Consider the following 24,176-nt stretch of genomic DNA (forward strand, 5'->3'; position numbering starts at 1 on the left):
TTGTTTTAAATGTCATCTTCACCAATTAGAATATAAGCACCTTGAGAAAAGGTCTCCATTTCTATATGTATTTTCAGTGCTTAACATTTAAGAAATGACTTTTTTAGTTATTCAGTTACTCGTGAATTTGTTCATTCTGGAGAAAGGTTAATTGTAGCTCCCAATTTATCATAGAAGCAAACACAGAATCTAGGGTAGTGAAAAGAGCACCTGTCCTAGAGGCAGAAGAACAATGTTTAAAGTCAAGTCTAGTTTCGTCAAATACTACTCATGTGACTTAGACAAGTATCACTCTTTGGACTAGAATTTTTCCATCTGTATAACCAGATGACCTCTGAGGTCCTATTCAATTCCAAAATCCAATGACTATTTGCTCAGCTAACAAAAAATATCTTCACAATAGGACAGCAATGTTTGATGTTCCTCCATCAACAGAATACAACCATAACTTCTCCCTTATCTTTTTCCTTTATCACAGCCATTCTGTTTACTCTTCAAGAATGAAAGGGGACCAAAAAGAAAAAAAAAAAAGATTCAAAATAATCTTACCTGTTTTCCCAGCTCCACTTTCTCCAGTAATAAGAATACACTGGTCTTTATCTTGGTCCCTCAAGGATCTGTATGCTTCATCTGACAGAGCAAAGCTGTAAAAGCATGAAGAAATAATTCTTAGAATTCATTTAATCCAATCCAATCACTGAGGGTAGTAGCTAATTCACAGTGAGATAATGATTAAATACTTACTGATAGTCAACCAACATTATTTGCAGAGTTCAATGGATAATGCGTCTGGGGCTTTTTTTTTTTCCTTTTTGGTGAGGCAATTGGGGTTAAATGACTTGCCTAAGGTCACACAGGCCTAGGGATATTTCAAGTGCTTCACAAACCAAGAAAAGAAACCCAAATATTTTTCCAAGTTCTAAATAGCTATATTGTCTATAACTAATTGGTATTTTCACTCTAAACATTTTCTATGGATTGAATTTACTTAAAAAAAAGATTTATTCATGATGAAAAATGTGACCGTACTTTAATGACATATAATACATCAGTCTGACATGCCATATTTATTATACCTGTTATTAAAGTTCAAGAAACTCTGAAAAACAAAGAAATGAGTAACAATCTAAACTAAGAACTATATAATACCAATACTTTCCAGCTAATGTCAATCAGAGAAATGAACAGGGATATTCTGTCATAAAGAAGAAAAGATTTGTTCTCAGCCTTACCCAAGCTAATATTAACATTAGCCAAATGGCAGGTAGTAACATCAAGGAGCTAATGATAGAACTGCCCACTTTCTAAATACATGGTAGACACTTGATGATTCACCTGAAGTAAAACTGCTGAAATGCAGGGAAAGTTCATCATAGGAGCTAAAAATTCAGTGGCCCTCACTGTTGTCCCTGCCCTTCTACCCAAATCTGATCCAACTTCCCCAGATGCCATTCCTGTATGGATTCTGTACTTGAGAATAAGCATTCTACAATGCAAAGAAATTGCTTTCCTTATCCTTACCCAGCTGATCCCTATACAGATTTCACTATTTCACTTCACTATTTCACAAAGTTGTGGTAATGGTGGAGAAAAGCGAAGGAGATGGGAGAAAGTATTCCGTTAGCTTTCAAGTCCTAGCCTATGTGAAGTATTATCAAAGGACCTTTGGGTCTTTTGTTAGCTAATCTGAGAAACTAATGCATTCTAATAAATTTCAAATTTGAAAGAGGGACTAGGCAGACCTCTATTATAATGAAAAAGAACCCTTGTCCCTAAAAAAAAAAAAAAAAAAAAAAAAAACCTAGTCATCTTTACTTGATCCATTGCCTCCTGAAGCAACTCACTCCATTTTTGGCTCTGATCTTAGGAACTTTTCCTGCTATCGAACCTCAATGTGCCTCTGCAATTTCCACCCACTATTTATAGTTCTATATGGTCAAATAAAACAAATTTAATCCTTCTTCTACATGATAAGCTTTCAAAAACAAGAAGAATTTTGAACATCCTTACTCACTTTTCTCTTTTCTAGGCTAATGTTCCTGATTTTTTTCTACTGATCCATGAACAAACAGGTCTTCACTATTCTAACTATACCTTCTCTGGACATCTCCAGCTTATAAATGTCCTTCCTAAATTATGATACAGAGGTATCTACTAACCTAACAACCCATTCTTACAAGAATGTAAAATAAATCTTTCTTGCATTCATTAGTGAGTCAGTGGAGTTCTTGAACTCATGAGTCAAAAAGCCCTTCAAATCCACATTTTCTTTGGAGTACCAATTATTCCATCAAATAGAGCAGTATCACAAGAACAAACTTGTTCAATGAATGCCAATCCATGGAAAATAACTCCATTCTTATATGATCACCATTCCTTAAATGTCAGTCCTCAAGTATGCAAGTGCGGTCCCCTTGAAAACCACCATGTAAGTCTTCTACTTCCTCTTAAAACATATCCTGGTGAATTCTGGGAAGACTGGATCTTGTCCAGATGAAGACTATTTAAAATGTATTCTAGAAACACAGTGTATTGAGTCCCAGAATAATGAGCCTTCAAATTGATATAGATAACTATCATGAGCAAATTATCTGAATTTGAGAGTAGAGGACAACAGCATTTAAATGAAGGAAAATGTCATTATCCTGTAAATTATAATAATAAAGTCATGGACCAACAGGAGAAATTTGAATCCAATTTCTGTTTGCAAAATCTCTTATGAAATTTTAAAAGCCAATGAATCAAAATTATTCTGATATCTGGTTTTTGGTCGGCAGTATTAAGCAGATTAATATAGAGACAGAAGCTGTGGGAAATGTTCCTGTGCCATCAAAAAAATCATGAGACCATTATATGGGATTCTTTTCTCTACAATTAACAGATGAGCTGAAGGCTAAAGGAATAATAAAGAAGATCTCATGTTTCAATACAGCAGCAGACATTGGATTTCTTACTATTATAACATCACACAAGATAATCTTTCTAGCCCAAAGCCTGTATAAAGAACAGAGTTTTCTAAATAAAGGAACTTCAAGCATGAAGTTAGAACTAAAGGAAAGTTGTAGGGAAATACAAGTAGGAAATTCCAATAATTTTGTGGATGGACCAAATCAGGAAAACTCCCTTGAACTTTTTAGTTCTAATTATTCTGAGACAACAAGCAGCCTCATTGACTTAAACTACAGCAAAGGAATCAAAGAAAATACAGCAACTCAACTTTTCAAAACTCCTAAAGAACAGCTCACAGATGATTTTTCTATCGACTCATTTAGCACAAGAAAAATTTGTTCCCAACAAAATACTTTCCATAAAGTTTCCATGAAATCAAACATCAAAAGATTAGTCAGGTCCTTATGAGCACTGTATCAGAGTCCCTCCAGGAACCCAAGAAGGTTAAGTCACTTTTTTCTTCAGATACCCATCAATCTCTTCCAGAGCAACTCTTGAAAAAAAAGTATCTAGATTTGGCAAGTTCTTAAAATATCTCTACTAAAAATTGTGTTTGCAAAAGCCAGAGATATAATTACTTGGCTATGACCTTACATCTTTGCCATGTGAAGGAAATACAAGCAAAATCAGAACCACATTCTGGCTTTAAGTTCCTTCAGCTACTATTACAGTAACTGAGCAATCAGAAATTAAGAAGGTTGTACTGTGGTGTGATGCTGCCTTTGGCATGCTAATAGTATTTCCTGGAGATATAATTTTACTAACAGGTGAGAGCCTTTGTGCTACTAGCAATTGTTTTATTTCACTAAAAACCTTTCTCTCCAACCACAAATCAAAAAAAAAAAAAAAAAAAAACTATGATGCACAAAATTCAATACAACACTCCAGACTTGGAACTTCCCAGGGTGGAAGACAGTGGGACCATCACTTCCTTATTCCCCAAAGTTATTTATTTCTTTCTTAATTAAGCCCAATATGACATGAACTTTTTGGCTCTCATATGACACTGGTGATTCACTTTGAATATGAAGCCTACTAAAATACTCAGAATTTCAGATTAGCCACAGCCTAACCATCTCTCCTCTAAAGAGTTTGATTTGAACCTATCTATGTACATGTTATCTCCTGGTACATTTTCAAAGAAATTATTCAACCTAAAGCAGTTGTTTCTGATGTCAGGAACTTCATACATTGACAGTTGGTGGGGACCAACTCTAGAGGGAGAAAGAATTTTTTCAGAATCCCTGCAATCACAAGACACAGGCACTGACTGTTCCACCCACACAGTGGGCTGATCCAGTGTCAGTGATGTAGTAAGCAGAATATCACCTAGCATTTGGATTTTCCTAATAACAGCAAAATATCCTTGGGTCTTGTCAGTTAATGGATTATATCTATTACATTCCCATTTTGAATTATTCTTCAAATATTAGAGGTACAAATTATTATTGTGCTTCATTTTTTTTGAGAATTTCTAATCAAGTTATTGGTCTTTTTATCCTCAAAAAAGAACATTTTTTTGCATGACATAAGTATCTGGTATCATTGCTAATTGTCCTAGCACATTAAATTTAAGGTCCAAAAGTATTTTAATTTTTTGGTTTTCATTTTTATCTGAAGACTATAAAATATCTAACAGCTCTGGAGGATTACCAACAATAATCGATCTTAATTAAGCACTTTAAAAGCTTAATATACATATTTGATCTCATTTGAATCCCACATAAACCTTGTGAAGTAGTTACTAAAAGTATTATGAATTCCCATTTCACAGGTGAACATATTGAGGCTCTAAAAGGTTAGCAAGCTAGTTGTCAGAGAAAGTATCAGAACTGATGGTCACTGGCTCTGTCCAGAGCTCTACACAGACAGTCAAGAGGAGTATAACCTGAAGGGATGTGAGAGAGAAAGGCAATTAACCCAAAAGCATATCTTTATGTGGAGACACAAGCACAGACTGGAAAATAGAGTGCTTATCCTTTTGTAGTTTTTTTTACCCTGAAACTGGTTCAACCCCTTCCCTTACAAAATGTAGAGCTGGTGAAACAGGAAGCCAGAGTCCCAATGTCATCCCATCCTGGTTCTTGCCCCATTCTCTATATCCCAATCAAAACTTAACCAAATTTTTCATTCCCGCTAGCTAAATTTTCCCCACCAATACTGCTCTTAAGTCTACCACAGATTGTATTAGTGACATCTGAGTATTACAATCTAAGGCATCCACCAACCTAAAATGGAGACTGAGAATTTGGTACTTGTCTTAATTGATTAGCAAGGAAATTAAACTGGTGAAGAAAATATTTACATAGAATTCAGATGTCCAAGAGAGGAAATAATTTTTTAAAATATTAATCTTTTAAGAAAAAAACTTACACAAAACACAAGTCACACACAAGTGGTTGCTTTTTCCCCATTCTATAACATTAGATACTAAAAGCTAAAGAGAAAACACTTATGTATTTGAGTTTTATATTTTGGGCTTAGTGGCATTTATAAAATTATTTAATATAATAATATTCCTTTAATACAATATAAGTTATACCATGAGGCTATTGCATATGAATATTTTGTATACTCAAATGCTAGGATATTTTAATTCACCTAAAAAGAACTAAAATGCACACAAAATGGTAGTCAGTTCCCTGTTTTAACTTAAGGACTAAAAAATAAAGTCAGTCATAATATATACACTGCCTTCTATTTTAAAAAAACAGGAATTCAGCACATACTGTGCCTCTTGTCAGTTGCTAGGATAAAACAGTCTACTCAAATCTACCATAACTACAAAGGACCAAGGTCAATTCCTAACTCAGGCAAATTCGATATGATATTATGGTACACATCATTAGGTTTTCATTATTCAACAGATAGTCATAAAGAAGCCTAAAATATTAAAAAGAAGACTAGTTCTCCCCCAAAGAACTATACTTAAATCCCTTTATTACTATTTTTATGCTTGTAAAATTATGAATATATTTCACCATACTCATCTTAGAGCAGCAGGAAAGATAAAAGTTAAATAAGTATCATTGTTTTCCCCCCAACACTTTAGAAATGAGTTCTCAACAAAATGCATCTTTTAATGAAGTTCCTTTCTTCCTCCACTCTTTTAATTCAGAATAATCTTGCATGAATAGGTATAATATAAAAACATCTCTCAATTATTTCTAAGGTTGCTTATTGGAAGATCTCTTTTTTCCCCTTAATGTCTTTCTAAGAAAAGTATCAACAGCAAAAAGGATAGGATGTCATGACTGACCTCAAAAATGGCACCAAAAGATGTTCATCTGAAGGGTCTTTGAAAAAGTGGCAATGAAAATAGAAAAAAAAAAAAAAAACCAATAATAGAGTAATGGATCATAAGAATAAAAGGTCCAAGAAATCAGTGGTACTCAAGACTGAATGGGAATTCCAGGAAAATGAAATAAGAGGTTGCAAAGGTATCTCTTTCAAAAACAAAAGTAATAATAATAATAGCTAATATTTACTTATTTTGTATTTACTTTGTCATGTATATACCAAAGCTTCTTAAACTGTGTGCTGCAACCCTACATAATACTGCATAGCTGAATGTGAGGTTACCAAAAAATTTTGCTGTAGTAAAAGGTATCAAATATTCCATCAAGATTTAATTTTTTATGTAAAAATAAACAAACATAGACATCTCATTTAAATACAAGTTTGCTTTGATCTTTAATAAACGGTAAAATTACATGCAAAACAAAGAATTGTTTTAAAATAAATTATGATTTATTATAAGTAAATTTTTTATTTGCATATCTATTTTATATGCCTACATACTTAGGGTCACATAAAAATTTCTCAGATAAAAAGGAAACATGAGTGAAAAGGAAAAACTTAAGAATCTCTGCTCCGTATCATATATTATATACCATTATCCTATAGTGATGAGTCTTTCCACATTTGAGAATCTAACCTTCAGACAACAAAAATCAGACACTATCTAAACTCCAAAAGCACTACATGCCTTGGTAGGAGCTGGCAGAGTTCCTGGGGTCTTATCTTAATTACACAAGGGTCACACCCTGTCTACCACAATGAAGCAAAAAAGGGGGATCCTAGTAGAGTTTTTAATTATTTAAATTTTTTCTAATGTGGCAAAGCATGAGGGAACACAGAGAACCCTCCCAATCCATTGTCCTCTCGCTCCTTGGAAAGATTAGCACATTATCCATCACGACGGCCAACACTACAAACGGGGACCACATGCCACTCTTCCAAACCACTATATAATCACTGCATCTAAATAAGTCTTTTGAGAAGTTCTTAAGTTAAAAACAGTTGCGAGCCATATGCTTCCTATTATTTTATGAGTGTGTCAGCATTGCTATTTACCACACACAAAAATGAGGGGTTTACAGTAATGAAGATAACGTGAAGGGCGAATGCGCCTTCTCTCCGACCACATAAAGGCACACAAAATGTCCTGCTGTGTCCTCTAGTTGGGCTCTAAGTATAGGGAATGGCCTTGAGTTAAAGTGCTGCCTTTTCATCAGCTTGCCTTCAGGCCCAGAGATGCTCAGAAAGCTACTCATTTGGAGGAAGACTTTCTGTAGCACAAGCGAGTTGGCCATATGCTTTTAGACAGCTGTAGCTATCATTTCTAGGTCTCGGGAGTTGGGTTTGGGGCTCATCTGTTACTTTTTAACATACCAGAATGCTGGGTTGCATGTTCAAAGTTGTCTTGCAGGTATTTATGTTCCTCTCTTTTATTTTTGTTTAGAATGTTAATGTCTACAAAGACTTGGGTTACTCATGAACAAAGGAGAAGCTCACTGTCTTTCTCCTCTTCCAAAACTAAACTTCATGTTCTGTCTCAGCTTTTCGGACTGACTTCACCTTCTCTCAACTCCAAAACATAAATGATTTTCAGGTAGCTCAAATCTAGTAGAACCCATGTAAATAATCACCCTCTTCAATGTATAATGTATAATGCTTAACATGTACATTTATTATGCAGCAAATGTTTGTATTTATCTAAATTTATTCATAATATAAAGCACAAACTTTACTTATGTCATCTCATTTGATCCTCCCCAAGGTCCTGTGACACAGGCACAATTACTCTCCCCACTTCACAGATGAGGAAACTGAGGCTGACAGATGTTATATAACTTGCCCAGGATCATATAGATGCTAAGTATCGGAGACAGCATTTAACCTCAAATCTTCTTGACCTTAAGTCCAATGCTTTATCTATTATGTTACATCCCTGCCTAACTTTATTTTATTTCTTCCAAACACTTGAGTTCCTTAATCTTTCTCTTGATGCACTGATGATTGATGGAGATGATGATGATGATGATGGAGAACAGCATTTATATATCACTTTACATGTTATTTCAGTGCACACAACTTTTAGAGAGGTACTATTACCTCCAGATTACAGTGAGGCAATTGAAGCAGAGGAAGGTTAACTGACTTGGTTGTATTACACAGCTAGTAAATGTTTTGAGACAATATTCAAACTCATATATTCCTGGTTTCAAGTCAAGTGCTCTATCTACTGTGTCACATAGTGAGGAATCACAATCTTGAACAAATTTTGAAGAACCCCTACTCTTCTGATTCACTTGCCATCTCCAGGAACGTAACTTCATTACTACTGACAAGAATCAATCTCAGGAATCCTTTCCCAAACTTAGAAAGCCATCAGCACAATTTTTATCTAATATCTCTTTGCTCACAAATACTCATGAAAGATTTGCTTACCATGGGATTCTCTTTCAATCCCTTGTTTCTTCTTTTTAAAGAAAGAAACAACTAATTTTAAAATTCTCAACTGCAGCGTCCCAAAAAGAGCATTTGAACTTATACAGCAGAACTAAAGATCTGCTAATTGTAAAGTATCTTTTCAAAATCAGTTTTTACAAAAAACTCATTCTCAAGGAGGCCTTCTGTTAATTTGAACCTTCACCTTTCAGGTATTGTTGTAATTCACATTCTAAAGATCCAATTATTCCCAAAATGAAAAGAAGAAAAAATGGAAAAATCCTTTCTAAATTGAAATTTAAGAATAAGCCCTATCCAAATACTGAGATGATGTATTACAGTGGCAGGCCTTCTTAGCACCTGAAGATCAAGAAAGCCCTGGTCAAATTTACTCTCGTGTGTATGTGTGTGTGTGTGTGTGTGTGTGTGTGTATGATTGTATAATGAATATTATATATGTGTGTGTGTGTGTGTGTGTGTGAGAGAGAGAGAGAGAGAGAGAGAGAAAGAAGAGAAGAGGAAGGAGGAAAAAAGAGAGGGAGGGAAAGAAAGAGGGAGAGGAAGGGAGAGAAGAAAGAAGGAAAGGAGGGAGGGAGAAAGGGAGAGATGGAGAGAGAAAGAGAGAGAAACAGACAGATAGACAGAAACACAGACAGACAGAGAGACAGAGACAGAAAAAAGAGACAAAAACAAACAAAATAGAGAGAGAGAGAGAGAGAGAGAGAGAGAGAGGGAGGAAAGAGAGAGGAAAAAGAAGAGAGAGAGGAAAAAGAAGAGAGGGAGAGGAGAGGGACAGAGGGAGAGGGGGAGGGAAGGAAGTAGAGGAAGAGGGAAGGAGAGAGAAAATCTTAATTATTATGATTGAGGATTAGTATACTAGTTCTTCAGGGGGACAACATCTGGCCCAGTAAACCAGGGCTAGGACTCAAACTCTCCAAGTTCTACTGTTCTAGATAATAACCTCACTCAATTAACCTTGTTCTGTTTCCTAGGTGGTAAAGGAACAGTGACTCAAACTTCAAAAAAAGTTGATAAACAACTACATTTTTATCTGCCTTATATTCTTAGTTTAGCAAATTTTTGCCTACCTGATGTACACCATCATAGTTAAACTGGAATAATAACAATAATAATTGCTAACTTTTATATAATGCTTAGTATGTGCCAAGCACTGTGCTAAATATTTTACAATTATTATTTCATTTGAAATCATTTCAATTATTCTGGAAAGTAGATACTATTATTATCCTAATTTCACATATGAGCAAACTGATGCAAACAGGATAAATGACTTGCCCAGGGTCACAAAGCTAGTGTCTGAGAATAGAGTTGAACTCAGAACTCCTGACTCCAAGCCCTGAACCCTTTTAAATTTGTTGCCTACTTTTGCCTGTGTTCTTACTTCCTCACCCTGTCACAATTTTAGTTAAAACTTGGGAATGTTGCCTATTATTTCTGTGCTACAAAGCTTTACTATCTTCTCATAACATGTTAATACAAACACATTATATTCATGTTTTTCCCATTATACCGTCATCCACTTATAGCTTAGAGTACTTACTGGAGAACATTCCTAACAATCCAAATGTCGGGGTGAAAAAAGATATGGAACAAAATTAGTCCATTCTTTCAGAATAAATAGCAACTGGAAAAATGTATGCTATGAGATTTTTATAAAAAAGCCATTTATCTACCTTTAGGGGCATGAGTCTATGAGGTTCTTCATGTTTACAGCAAGAAATGCTGAGGAGTTTGTTTAAATAGTTGTTATTTTTTTTTTAAGGCTTTTGGCTTTTTTCTGTAATGAAAACATTTAAGACAGTCATAAAACACAAAGTTGCAGAGAAGCAGATTTTAGGTCAGTATAATGGAAAACTTCCTAACAATTAGCATTGTCCAAAAGTTACATGTTTGCTTTAAGAGTTAGTGGCTTCTCTCATATCTAAATGTCTATAAGTGGAAATTGATTTGAGATTTCTCTTCAGGAAGAGGCTGAATAAAATGATTTGTGAGGTCTCTTCATATCCCTTGTTCATTAGCAAACAATTTGGCTTTACAATAACATAAATACATTACAAGTAAATCTTACCCATAAAGTTACAAAATATGGTTCTAACACTAGTTGATTCCACACTGAAATAGTAGCATTATTTCTATGAAACTTGAGTTTTCCTTTAACTTGCATTATTGTGAAATTATTAAGGATTTATTAAGTAGAAGAATATGGCCACATATTAGTAAAAAAGAAAAGAATCCCATCACTACTTCCTTTTCAAAATGTGGTAATAGCAAGGACTAAGATCATATCTATCTGGAATTAAAATACAATTTTTAAAAAATAAAACTTTTTGAACTTTTTCAACATACTTTTTTTCTGAGTAGAAGGGAAAAGAGTTGACCTATAATTTCCTTAATGTAGGGAACTCCCAGTATGGAAATCCCCTCATTCTCCTACCACCCCCCCCAATTTACATAGTCTTGATGAACTTTGGGATAGTTCTACTTTCAGGAGCCAGGATGGTGGGTAAAATCAGAGGGCATGGAACGTAATATTCTGAAAGGCAAAGAAGTTAGAACTACAATCAAGAATTATCTGACTGATGAAATTAATCATAATATTTTAAGAGGAAAGCAGATCATTCCATGAAATAAAAAGATTTTAAGCTTTCATAAGGAGAAGACCAGAATTGAACAACAACAACAAAAATCAATCTCTAACATCAAGCCCCAAGAGAAGCCTAAAATGGGGGAGGGGGAAGGGGGAGGAAAAGAATACATAAGGGATTCAATGGAGCTGAACTGTTTATATGGGAAGATGAAACTTGTTGGTCTATCACCCATCCACCCATTTTCTTCTGTACTGTAATATATTTTTCATGCCTCTTCCTGTGAAATAATTTACCCCATCCTACCTCTTCTTTCCTTCTTCACCAAGTGTACTCTTTTCTTGTTCCTTATTTATTTCTTTAAAATATCATTCCCTCAAATTTACCTTATACCTCTGTAAGTACGAGGAGGAGAAGGAAATGGAAGAGGAGAAGGAGGGGAGGAGAGGTAGGAAGAGGAGAAGGTTAAGGAGGAAGAACAGGATGGGGGGACAAGGAAGTGGAGGAGAAGGTGGAGGAGAAGGGGGATGAGGACAACAACAATAGAAGGAAGAGGAGGAAAAAAGAAGAGAAGGAAGAAGAAAGGAAGAGAAGGAGGAGGAAGCAATCCTGATCTCAAATAAAGCAAAAACAAAAGCACAGCTTATCAAAAGAGAGAAGAAAAGAAAGTACATCCTATAAAAGGTACCATATAGAATGTCCGCTTCTTGAACTGTGGTTCTTAATCCTATATAGGGTCTTATAAATGAATTCAGGGAAGTTGCAAATTATGGTTTATTATCAGTAAATGTTTGGTTTGTATACCTATTTTACATACCTATATACCAAGGGTGACATACAAATTTCTTGGGTTTAAAGGAGTTAAAAGTAGGAAAAATTTAAGAAGTCCTTATATAGAAAAATGTAATAATATCACTACTAATCATGTATATACCAAGTGGGATAGCATCCAAATTCTTAAAAGAGAAGTTAAGTGGATTACAGGTTCATGACCAAACAAGAGATAGAGAACATTACAAAATGTAAAATTGATCATTTTAATTATATTAAATTAAAAGGCTTTTGCACAAACAAAACTAATGCAACCAAGATTAGAAAGAAAGCAGAAAGTTGAAAAACAATCTTTACAGCAAGTGTCTCTGATAAAGGCCTCGTTTCTCAAATATATAGAGAACTGAATTTATAAGACTATAAGCCATTCACTAATTGATCATTGATAAGGCAGTTTTCAGAAAAAGAAATCAAAGCCATCTATAGGCAAATGAAGAAGTGCTCTAAATCACTTTTGATCAGAGAAATGCAAACTAAAACAATTCTGAGATAGCACCTCACACCTATCAGATTGGCTGATATGACAAAAAAGAAAAATGATAAATGTTGGAGAGGATGTGGGAAAAGTGAGATACTAATGCACCATTGGTGAATTGTGAATTGATCTAACCATTTTGGAGAACATTTTGGAACTATACCCAAAGAACAACAACTTTGCATCACCTTTGATTCAGCAACATCACTACTAAATCTATATCCCAAAGAGATCAAAAGAAAAAAGGGAAAAAGACCTACATGTGCAAAAATATTTATAGCAGCCCTTTTCGTGGTGGTAAAATATTGAAAATTGAAGGGATACCCATCAATTGGGGAGTAGCTAACTAAGCTGTAGTATATGCATGTAATGGAATACTATTGTGCAATAGGAAATGATGACTAGGCAGATTTCAGATAAACATGCAAAGGCTTGTACAAATTGATGCGAAGTGAAATGAGCAGAACCAGGACAATATTGTACATCAGCAACACTGTGTGATGATCAACTATAAATGACTCTGCTCTTCTCAGCAAGGCAAGTACAAAGAAATCAAGGAAAGAATGCTATCATTATTCAGATAAAAAACTGATAAACTCTGAATGCAGACTGAATTATATTTTGCTTACTTTATTCTTTTTCATGTGTTTTTTCCTTTTGACCTATTTCTTCTTTTATAACTGTGACTAATAAAGAAATATATTCCACATGACAGCACATATATAATCTAGATGAAATTATCTACCATTTTAGGAATATGGGAGAGAAGAGAAAGTAGAAGAGGAAGAGAGGGAGAAGAATATGGAATTCAAAATTTTATAAAAATGAATACTAAAAATTGCCTTGATATGTAATTGGGGAAAAATAAAATGCTCTTTAAAAAAAAGAACCAGTTGAAGCACTATGATTTACCCATAATTAACCTATTAAGTTTGTTTTACTAGTAGAACTGCAATCAATCAGAACAGATGATTCTTGAGGGTAGGAATGCTTTGTTTTCCTTTCTTCAGCACCCAGCACTGAATCTGATATACATGGATGCAAAATAAATACTTGGTACAGTAGAAAGTGAGATAGATTTGAATACTGGCCTTGATAATTAATACCTAAATGATCTTTCTTCATCTGTTCAATAAAAGGGGATTAAATATGATGATTTCTAAGGTCCCTCCCTATCCCACATTCCATTGAGTCCTATTTTATCTATTATGAGATCCTTGCATTCAAGGCAGGTCTGTAGCTTTCTCTTAACTTACTGAAAAAGACTCTTCCTTAATAGCTACAAAACACAAAAATAATATCTCAGTGATGATTCACTTTGAGATGACATCTGTTTTAGAATGCCACTAATAAAAACCATCAAAGCTAGGCTCTAAAATAGAACATGACAAATATTCAGAGAAAAGCATCTGCCCTGTTTAAAATGATTACAAAGGTCTTTGGAAAGTAGACGACCATCTTTAAACAAACTGAGTTGAAAATCTGATATGATGTCATGTAGACTAGGCCATTTAAATAGGACTGATGTCTTACTGAGGGATGCACTCATAAACATACCCTAATCAAGAAAATCCCATGTAACCACTAAAAGAATATAACAATGGTTTCTGAGAAAGCAACACATACAATGCTTTGCATATGTTACAATCTAATTTTGGACTGTATATATTCTACAGTTTGGAAATGGGAAGGACAGGCTTAGGAATATGCTGGAAAAACCAGGAAAATAAAATGTGCCCATGACACTTTAAAAAAATATTTCATTTTTCAAATTACATATAAAAATTATTTAACATTTTTTTAATTGAGTTTAAAACTTTTTTAAATTGAGTTTCAAATTCTCTCCCTCTCTTCTTCCCCTCCACCCTTATTGAGAAGACAAGCAATCATGCAAAACATATTTTCATATTAGCCCATGATACACTTTTAACTTTAATCTGTATTAACATTTTTTCCTTCCTTAAGTCCAAATATTTTTTCTTAACTCTAAACAATAAATAAATAATTAATCAAATCCAGATTAATACTACTGCTTTTGCTAACTTCCAAGGTATAAACCATCACCGTGAAAATTTTTAAATCGGCTGTTATGTGATAGAGCAGGCCTATAGCATTTATAGAAACAAAATTGATAACTGGGTAATGTAAAATAATTTAAAGCTAAGAGTTGCTTTTCAGAACATTAGTTTCCCTGTCAATATTCTCTAAAGTGATCAATCTATTATCTGAAGTTGTTATTTCACAACCCCTTCAACCCTCGGAATTTCCCTACATTTCAGAACTGAAAGGATAACTCCCCGGTGAGGTCCAAGGTTGTCTCCTCCTTGTTCCTCCTACAGACAATAGTAGCACCTTTTTCCTATGAAGAGACAGATCAGAATAAGTCCTGAGTCAAAATGATGAGTTATTTTCAAAGATAAAGTGAAAAAAAAAATCAGGTGTTAGAGATTATCACTAAGAAATAGATTAGAAGAAATTACTACAGGAAGGAATTTGACTTGATAAGATAGGAAAGCAAATGATAAGAAACAAAGAGAGGAAAATAATTAAGGAGGAAACAGGATAATGGAGACTTAAAAGTTGTTATTTTTAATCCATTGTTTGATACTATACTTCCCCCTCAAAGTGTAAGATCACAAATGGATAGAGTAACCTAATTTAAACACCACATACTTTTCTTAAACTTCTGTCCTAGCTGAGCTTTGCAAAGAGTTAAGTCATAAAAACTTAGATCTAGAACTCAAATGAACCTCCAAGTTCATCTAATCTAACCCCCTCAATTTTACACATGAAGAAACTGAGATGCAGGGATTCTAAACCCAATTCTTTTTTCAAGGAAGTATTCTTTTTGCTCCACTTCTCCAGGAAATTTTTGCACAAAGAAATGAGGAAGACCACAGGAGACCACAGGCCTAAGACATGCCATAGCTACTTCAATTATACTCAACAATGTTTGTTTAGTAGTATCTATTAAATAGAAGGAGCTAAAAGGTGCATGGATAGAGCATGAAAAAGGAGATAGAAAGACCTAATTCAAATCTGGCTCTAGGAACTTATTAGCAATGGAGGATAATAATAGTGAAAATAGCTTTTATTTTTATAATGTTTACTATGGGCCAAGCACTGTGCTAAGCACTTTACAAATATTATTTCATCTGGTCCTCATAACAACCCTAGAAGACAGATGCTATTATTATCCCTATTTTTATAAATAAGGACACTGAGGATAAAATTAAATATTATTTGTAAAGCACTTCGTAAAATTTAAAGTATAGCATAAATGCCAGCTACTGTCTCCTTAGTGTCTACAATGGTTATACACCATGCCAAAGGCTAAAAACACAAAGAAAGACAAAAATGAAAAGTCAGGATCTTATGTAGACATTGACATTAAGGAGTAATGAATGTAGCCAGATTTTTGTTTCTAACACATGTGGCTAAAATTCAACAGGCATAAGCCCTGATCAATTAGGACTTTGAAAATATAGCTGTAGAGAAAACATAATAGGGTTCAGTTGGCACATGCACAATGTGACCAAGGTGGGGCTAAGGATACCACAGGCAAAAGACACTGGCTGAAATCACAGACCTCATTTGTGCTTCAGAGGATCAGTGGCTCTTTCCACTATACATCCTGCCTCATGCGCTACTGACATAGAGTTTGCTTCTAATATATTAATGTCAATTGTGTATAGGTTAAGAGTTCTAGTGAAAGGCTCCCAGTACACTCAGTAGACCTCATATGAAGGACCTATAGGAAAAAAGGAAGGGGAAAGAAGAAAGCATTTATTAAGCACCTACTATGTACCAAGCACTGTGATAAGCACTTGTACAACCATCATCATCATCATCACCACCACTACCACCAAAGCATTTAACAATGTCAAGCCCTATGAAAAGTACTTTACAATTTTTATCTTATTTGAGGTAAAAATATATGCCTCATAACAAACCTGGGAAGCAGATAGGATTATTATTATTTCTATTTTACAGATGAGGAAACTGAGGCAAAAGTACCCAGGTCATATATTTAGTATCTAAAACTGGTTTAGAATTCATTTCTTCCTGTGTTGAGGTCCAGCACTCTAATTGTTTAGGGCAAGAGTCACACATTGGGCATGCATTGCTGGAGAGACTCCCAAAAGAACAGAGACATCAATGAGATCACAAACCCATGAAAGGCCAAACATAATAATGACATAAAGTTGGACAAAACAATATTATTTGGAGTACCTGACTTTATTTAGGGGGACGGCAGGTGGTAAGGAGGAGAAGATATACCAAAAATGTCAAAACAGATTTTTTTAAACAAGCCCTCAAGCAATTTTCCCCATCTTTTAAAATGCATGTATTCCACACTAAGTCACATTTTCCACAATATCAGAATTTTAGCCAAAACAGTTGAATAAATTTCAATTTTTATACAGAACAGGCTTACAAGTCCAAGGTAAACACAATTCAAACAGAAACCACAAAAGTACTTCAAAAGTTTTTTTTGTCACAAATGTGGATTATTTCAAATACTTTTAATACCTTGGTTTTCATGGTTATTATTGGCAGCCTCATTCCAGGTATAGCTTCACTGACCTTTTTATTTTGTCCTTGGGCTTTTAATGTGAAGTCTAGATCCATTTACTTTAGAAAGATTCTAATAAAACTTTTTTCCACTCAACCCTTATAATTCATACAACAACATCCTCTACTGATTTCACACATAAACACATACACACACCCTGGTCATAGTTGTTTATATGTTGTCTTTCCCATTAGAATAGGAACTCCTTGAGGTCAGTAATTGTATTTTTATCTTCTTTACAACCCCAATACATAGCAATTCATAAATGATTATTTGATTGCTCACAAAAGACATAAGGTTAGCTAATAAACAATCATTAATAAAACATTTGAGCCTTCAAATAGCAGACTGTGGTACTATTTGATTTATTATGACCTAAGTGTTCAACACCATTCCAATTTAAAATGTGATGGGCAAAATAAATCATTCACTAAATTTCTGTTGAGCATCTATCATGAATAACCATTATATTACTACAGTAGAAAGTTAAGTACCTTGAGGGCAAGTATTGTGTGTGTCTTTTTAATTCTCTCCTACCCTCTTCCCTTTTCCCCTCATTGAGAAGGCAAGCAATTTCATAAAGGTTATACACTGTACAGTCATACAAGAAGATATTTCCATATCAGTCATGTTGTAAACAAAAACTGACAAAAAAAATTAAAAATAAGGTAAAACAAAACAAAAAACCACAAGACTTTAATATGCACTCAGATTCAATCAGTTCTTTCTCTAGAAATGGAGAGCATTTTTCATCATAGATCCTTCAAAATTGTCCTGGATTACTGCATTGCTGAGAATAGCTAAATTATTCACAGTTGGTCATCATAAATATTGCTGTTACCACGCACAATGTTCTTCTGTCTTTCCAGATTTTCTTTTCCTGAAAGCATCTGATCATCATTTCTTATTATGTTTTTCTTTTTAAAAGAAAAATTTATATGTCTAGTTCCTGGCAGGTATTAGGTGCTTAATAAAAGTTTATTGAGTGATTGCTAAACTATTCCCACAAAGAGTTCACTACCTAATAGACTACACAAGATAACTACACAAAATAATCACTGTAAAAGGTAGTGCATAAGAAAAATAAAATAGTGCCACAAACTGAGGGCTTTAATAATACAGAAGGAAAAGGTGATTACTTCTGTTCTGGGTGATCTGGAAGATTGATATGGAAATAATGGATATGGAACAACTTGGGAGGTTTTTAAAAACTGATTCAGGATGAATTGAACAGAACCAACAGATTAATTGACACAATAACGTAAAAGAACACAACAATGAAAGATCAAGGGCTCTAGCGTCAAAAGGACCCAAATCAAATGCTGCCTCTGGCTCCCCTGCCTAGCACCTATATGATCCTATGCAAATCATTTAATATCCCAGAGCCTTCAGTTCCTCAGATAAATGGGTAGACTAGAGTGTCACAGAGATCCCTCCCAACTCTCAATCCTGGTATTCAATGACTCTAATAAATGACTGATCTATGGCTCCATTCTCTCCAGAGGGAAGAGATCCATTAAAAGTATAGAATGGGGCATGTATTGTGAGGGATGATCAAAATGTTATTCTACTTTGAATAACTGTACTTTGTTGTTATAAGGGAAGGTGTTCTGGCTATGCAATGGGAATCAATAGGAAGTAACAATAATGGTTTATTTGAAAAGGATCAGTAAAATAGTTGTTTTTTAAATGGCATTTGAACTGACCTTGGAGAAGTGTATAGTTTTTTAAAAAAGGAGATAGAAAAGGAAAGGCATTTAGGCGTTGAAAATAGTAAAAATCAAATGTCCAAAGGGGGGAAAAGGGAATTCATGCATGGGAATCAGACAATTGGCTGAAGAATAAGATTCACCTGCAAGAAATAAAGACAGGTTGGACTCAGACTGCACATTTGACTTGAAGCATGAAGATACATAATTTGGGACGTGAGATACTTTTTAAAAAGTCATTTTTGTTTGGAATCAAATTGAAAATATATTCCATACTTTTGAATACCAAAGTGGAATTTATACAGGAAGTAAGACAAGCAAAGAGAAATACAGAAATATTCTCATTCAATAGCTAAGTTAATCTTTTCTATATGCTAATGAAACATTTGAAAAGAATCACACATGGGAATTCATTATATAGAGAAAAATGATGCAAATTTTTACTATATATATATACATATGTATGTAGGTGTGTATGTGTGTGTGTGTGTGTGTGTGTATATATATATATATATATATATATATATATATATATATATATATATATATATATATATATATATATATATTCCTAGCCTTTTGTGAACAAGAGAATGCATTGACCTACAACTTATGTTCTGAAAAAACATACCATCTGATTTTTAAAACCCTTAATATTGGAAGAACACTGGGGCCAAGGACATTTAATTCAAAGTTAAAATACTACAATAGCTCTACAAGTCTTTCTTTGAGTATTTGTGTTAACCAAACAGATTATGGTCATCAAATTGTCAAGGACAAAACATGCTTTCCAAAGCTGAGTGAGAAAATGAAAGGATTACAAAAAAAGTATATATGTATGTGTACATATATTTACATATATTTATTTATGTAATACATATATTTAAAAATATAGAGTTCTAAGTTTAAAAAGAAAATACAATACAAAGCTCTTTTGGAAATCTATTTCACACCTTATATTTAAAATTCTTTATTCGTGTTACTTATTGAACAGATATGCATTTTAAGACATCCTTAAGGCTTAAAAAACACAGAATTTCTTTTATTAGTATTCAAGGGGATTTGTCAATGACAATTCTATTCTTTCTTGAAGACCTCTGAATATAAAATCCTTTTAGTACTTCCTCAAAAAAATGTCCTTTTTAATTTCTTGATCCATTCTTGTGTGTCTATGTGTCTGTCTTCTTTAAGCTTTTTCATATATCAAACCATCCCATTGCCCCAACCTGACTTCCTCCTTACTGGTTAAAATACTTTTTTTTACCATTCTTTAATAATCATAGTTACATTCTGGATCAAGGTTTCTCGAAGAGGCCAGAATCATACCTATCTTGCCCCACTTCTAGCAGACCTGTTTTTTGAAGAAATTTTAAGAGCAAGAGAATGGGTTCTAAGGATAGGTTTTTCATAAATCCTGGCTCAACAAATTCAACAAAGTTTCCAACATATATTTATGATAAAGGTGTAACTAAGGCAAGATGATAAGAGCTTAGACAAAAATGTCAAATTTAGGAGACACAATTTCGAGGGTGCTAACAGTATTTGCAGTTCTTCAGTATAGAAACAACAAAAAAACTTAGTTTACCAAGTTAAAGTAAGAAGTCACCAGATGTGAGATTAAAGTGAGCAATTTATATTTTAGATGTGATTTGTGATACTTGTCAGGGGCACAGAATTCTAGCTATACCTTCACAGGTTAATTCTTCATATTCTAATTTACTAGGAACAGGAAAATCTTCTAAAAGCTGTGCTTCCCTAAAAAGCATTCCCTGTTCACATACTTTTCCCATTTCATTTAGGCTGCCTATGGGGCATTGTCTTATGCCACAAACTTTACTGATGGTAATCTGTATGCTTAATCACTGGTCAGAATCTATGGTACATTTGGAAATGTTCTCGCACAGGCCAGAGGCCCTGAATGACAATCTCACTTCTGATATTCACTCCCTTGTGATTTGGGGCAAAATATTTCTCCTCTCTGGATTTCAGTTTCCTCTTCTATAAAATAAGACAGTTAGCTAAACCATGAGATCCCCTTCCAAATCTAGACATATGAATCAATGTAATCAACTTCTCTCCTGTAACTTTCTTCTTATTAAGAGAGTTTTCAATGGAATTTATGAGAAACAGGATAATGTAATGGCAAGAATGCTGGACTAGGAAGAAGGACCTAGATTCATATAGGTCTTGACATCATAAGGAGCCATCTATGTTAAAAGCATAAGTAAGAAAAACAACTTAAAAAATTTCCATTTATTCACTTCTTACTGACATATTCAAATATGTTAACAGGACTAAGATCAGAGCATCAAGATAAGTATGCAAAATAGGCTATAATTTTTTAACTATAGTACTGATGGGCTGAAAATAGCTACTTAAGGTCATCTGGTCCACTGCCTGACCTCTGGTTGTGAAAATGGAAAATTATTTACTCTGGGAACACTTGTATTTTACTGCTGAGTCTCTTGTTTATTCAGATAATTCACAGGTTTTTATTTCCACATTTTCTCTTTCCCTAAGCCTTCTTTCAAGCTTTTTCAGTTCAAAATAATACATCTGAGAAGCAATGGCAAGGAGAAAAAAATATTCAAAGTAGAACAAGGGTCATGGATGCCCAAAGTACTGAAGAGATAAAAACAGACAGAGACTGGCAGCTGAGTAGTCATGTGAGATAAAAGAGGAGAGGGGCAAAAAGAACCCCAAGATTTCCAACCTGGAAGACTGGGAAAATCATGGTAATATAAGCAGTGATAAAGGAATTAGAAGTGAATTGAAGAAAAGATGACGATACTATGGATTCCATTTTGGACATACCAAGTTTTAGGTTAAGGCAGAACTTCCAAATTAAACTTTCCAAAGGGCTATTAGAAATGTTAGACTAGAGGCTCAAGGGAGCAACAAATATGAGAATCATCAAAACAGAGATAAAAACCCAAGCCATGGGGAATTAAGTAAAATTGACAAAGGAAAAAACATACACAAAAAGATAGAAAGAGACAAAAACAATAGGAAGACTATGGGATATGAGAAGAGAAAAGCTTAAATGGAGGAAATAAGGAATCATTCAAGAAAACCCTATAGAATATGGATAAAAGTCAAAGGAGGAAAGATTATCAAGGAAGAGAAGGCAGGAAACAGTGACAAAATCAACAGAAAGTTCAACATGCCCAAGGAGTGGAAAAAAGGCCATTGTGTTCAAAGTCAAATGAGAATTCACTGAAACACTATTAGAATAAACAAAACTGCCATTCTTCAACACTCATAAAATAGTGAGATTACCAATAGAGAAAGTAATCATTCCACAGCAAACATGATTACAACACATTATAAACCAGACATTTCATACTGAAAAATCTGAGATGATTCCATTTCCTATTACATGTCAGCATTTACTCAATATTTCAGGACTATTGCATAGAAACCAGGAAAACCAATGCGTTTTCAAATGTGTATTTTTCAACTTGCCAAGTCAATAAAATGTGTCCTATTCAAAACTCTCTTCCAGAACTATAAGCATTTTTAACTGCCATTGTGATTCAGTATGATAACAAGTTTCATTTTATGGCACAATAATCTATCAACACATAAATTTCAAGTTATCATCAGGGTTGGCTATCATTAAGTCTTGGGTTTAAGCCACTTTACCAAGTTGGCTGTTCTTTGCTGTCAAAATACACTTTCTGGGTTTTAAAATATTGTCCCCAAAATACTATAAAACTTTTTTAGCAGATAAAATTTAGAATTTAGGTCTTAATGAAAATCATGGTTAGTAATTCTATTTTTAATCTGGACTCATAAGTAGTTATATATGTGTCATATATAATATTGTTTTAGCCAATGCTACCATGAAATAATAGACAATAATTTACCACAACGTCACCAACCCAACAAATTATCAAAAAACTGAGACAAATCAATTTCAATCCCTCTCTACATTCCGTACCTATAACCCTAATTCAATGGGAAGACTTAGTAAATTCCAGCTATTCTTGCCTTTGGGGAAGATAATGATTCATCTGAGTTCAACTCCTATGAAACATTGTTTTTACCTAACATTGTGTAGCAGTAATGAGCAGCGAGATGGGGTAGTGATATCAAGCCTCGAGTCAGAAAGATTCATCTTCCTGAGTTCAAATCCAGTCTCAGACATTTACTAGCTACATGACTCTGAGCAAATCATTTATCCCTGTTTGCTTCATCTGTAAAATGAACTGAAGAAGAAAGCGAAAAACTGCTCTGAATCTTTGACAAGAAAACCCCAAATGGAGTAGGCAGGCCTCAACTGAAAAACAACAAATATAATAATGGAACACTCAGTTAGCATCATTAATTGATCAAGAAAAGCTAACCCATAAGAATTTTGAAAAAAAACTACACTTGTCATTAATCACAGCATCAACTCCCCCAATTTTCTAAATTTCATCACCCATTGGAGAAAGGAGTTAACATTCATTTCTTAAAGTTTCCAGGATGATCAGAACACATCACCACAATTCATGATGAGTGGACATATGAGTTGATACAGAATAGGTGAGCATCTAATTTCTGAAAAATTCTCATAGATTTTTTGAACTACAGCCAGATATGTTGGTGTCAGGAAAATCAATGCAACAGAAAGCAGCAAAAACTTGGATCTCAGGTTGGACCATAAGAGCATCTTCAAATAATTACAAAGCAAATTACTTCAGGAATAAGGGATGCTATGAACTCTCACTGACATGCCACTTGCCCACAATAAATCAACAGTTAAGGCTGAGCCAGGGATATGCGCTGAATGGTGTGGTAAAAGAAATAAAAAAGAATGGAAACATCTGAAATGGAAGAAAAAAATTTTGGTTATAATTTCCTCCAGACATAAGAATATGAAATGAAAAGGAGAGGTGATCACAGTCATTAAAAGTTAAGTATTTGAAAATATTTTAAGAGGAGTTAAATTTCATCCCAAGTTATAACCTGAGGTTCTCTAAACAGAAAATTGTGCATAGGTTATTTCATGTGGTGCTCAAGTGTCAAAAGAAATCAATTCCACGTTATAATAACTCTACAGAAATGTGTATTCTCTGAAGATTTTATTCGCCTTCTCTTCTCCTTTGAGGAGGCAAATCCCTGCCAGGGCTCACTTGGACTTAAACCTCACTCTGATCTTCCCAGTGGGTGAGAATCACAAAGAAATGTGGCATTGGCAAAGAATGACTTTTGGCGGGGCTCAAAAGTATTTAAATGAGTACCTAGCCCTGGCTGGGTTTGTGCTAGACATTGTAGGGCATTTTTTTTTTTTAATTAGACCAAAATTTGCC

The 24,176-nt window shown here is 34.1% G+C and overlaps 1 protein-coding gene across 5 annotated transcripts in view; it reads right to left on the reverse strand.

The window, feature by feature from the left end:
• The window catches only part of MYO1B (myosin IB), a 213,650-nt gene that overhangs the window by 114,393 nt on the left and 75,081 nt on the right, over window positions 1-24,176 (reverse strand). For all 5 annotated transcript variants that reach the window (XM_051985985.1, XM_051985987.1, XM_051985986.1 and 2 more), the window contains exon 4: window positions 550-644. In XM_051985985.1, the coding sequence (XP_051841945.1) occupies window positions 550-644 (95 nt within the window). The remainder of the gene's footprint in view (window positions 1-549; window positions 645-24,176) is intronic.

Source organism: Antechinus flavipes, chromosome 3 (assembly GCF_016432865.1).
Source record: "Antechinus flavipes isolate AdamAnt ecotype Samford, QLD, Australia chromosome 3, AdamAnt_v2, whole genome shotgun sequence".
Taxonomy (NCBI): Eukaryota; Metazoa; Chordata; class Mammalia; order Dasyuromorphia; family Dasyuridae; genus Antechinus; species Antechinus flavipes.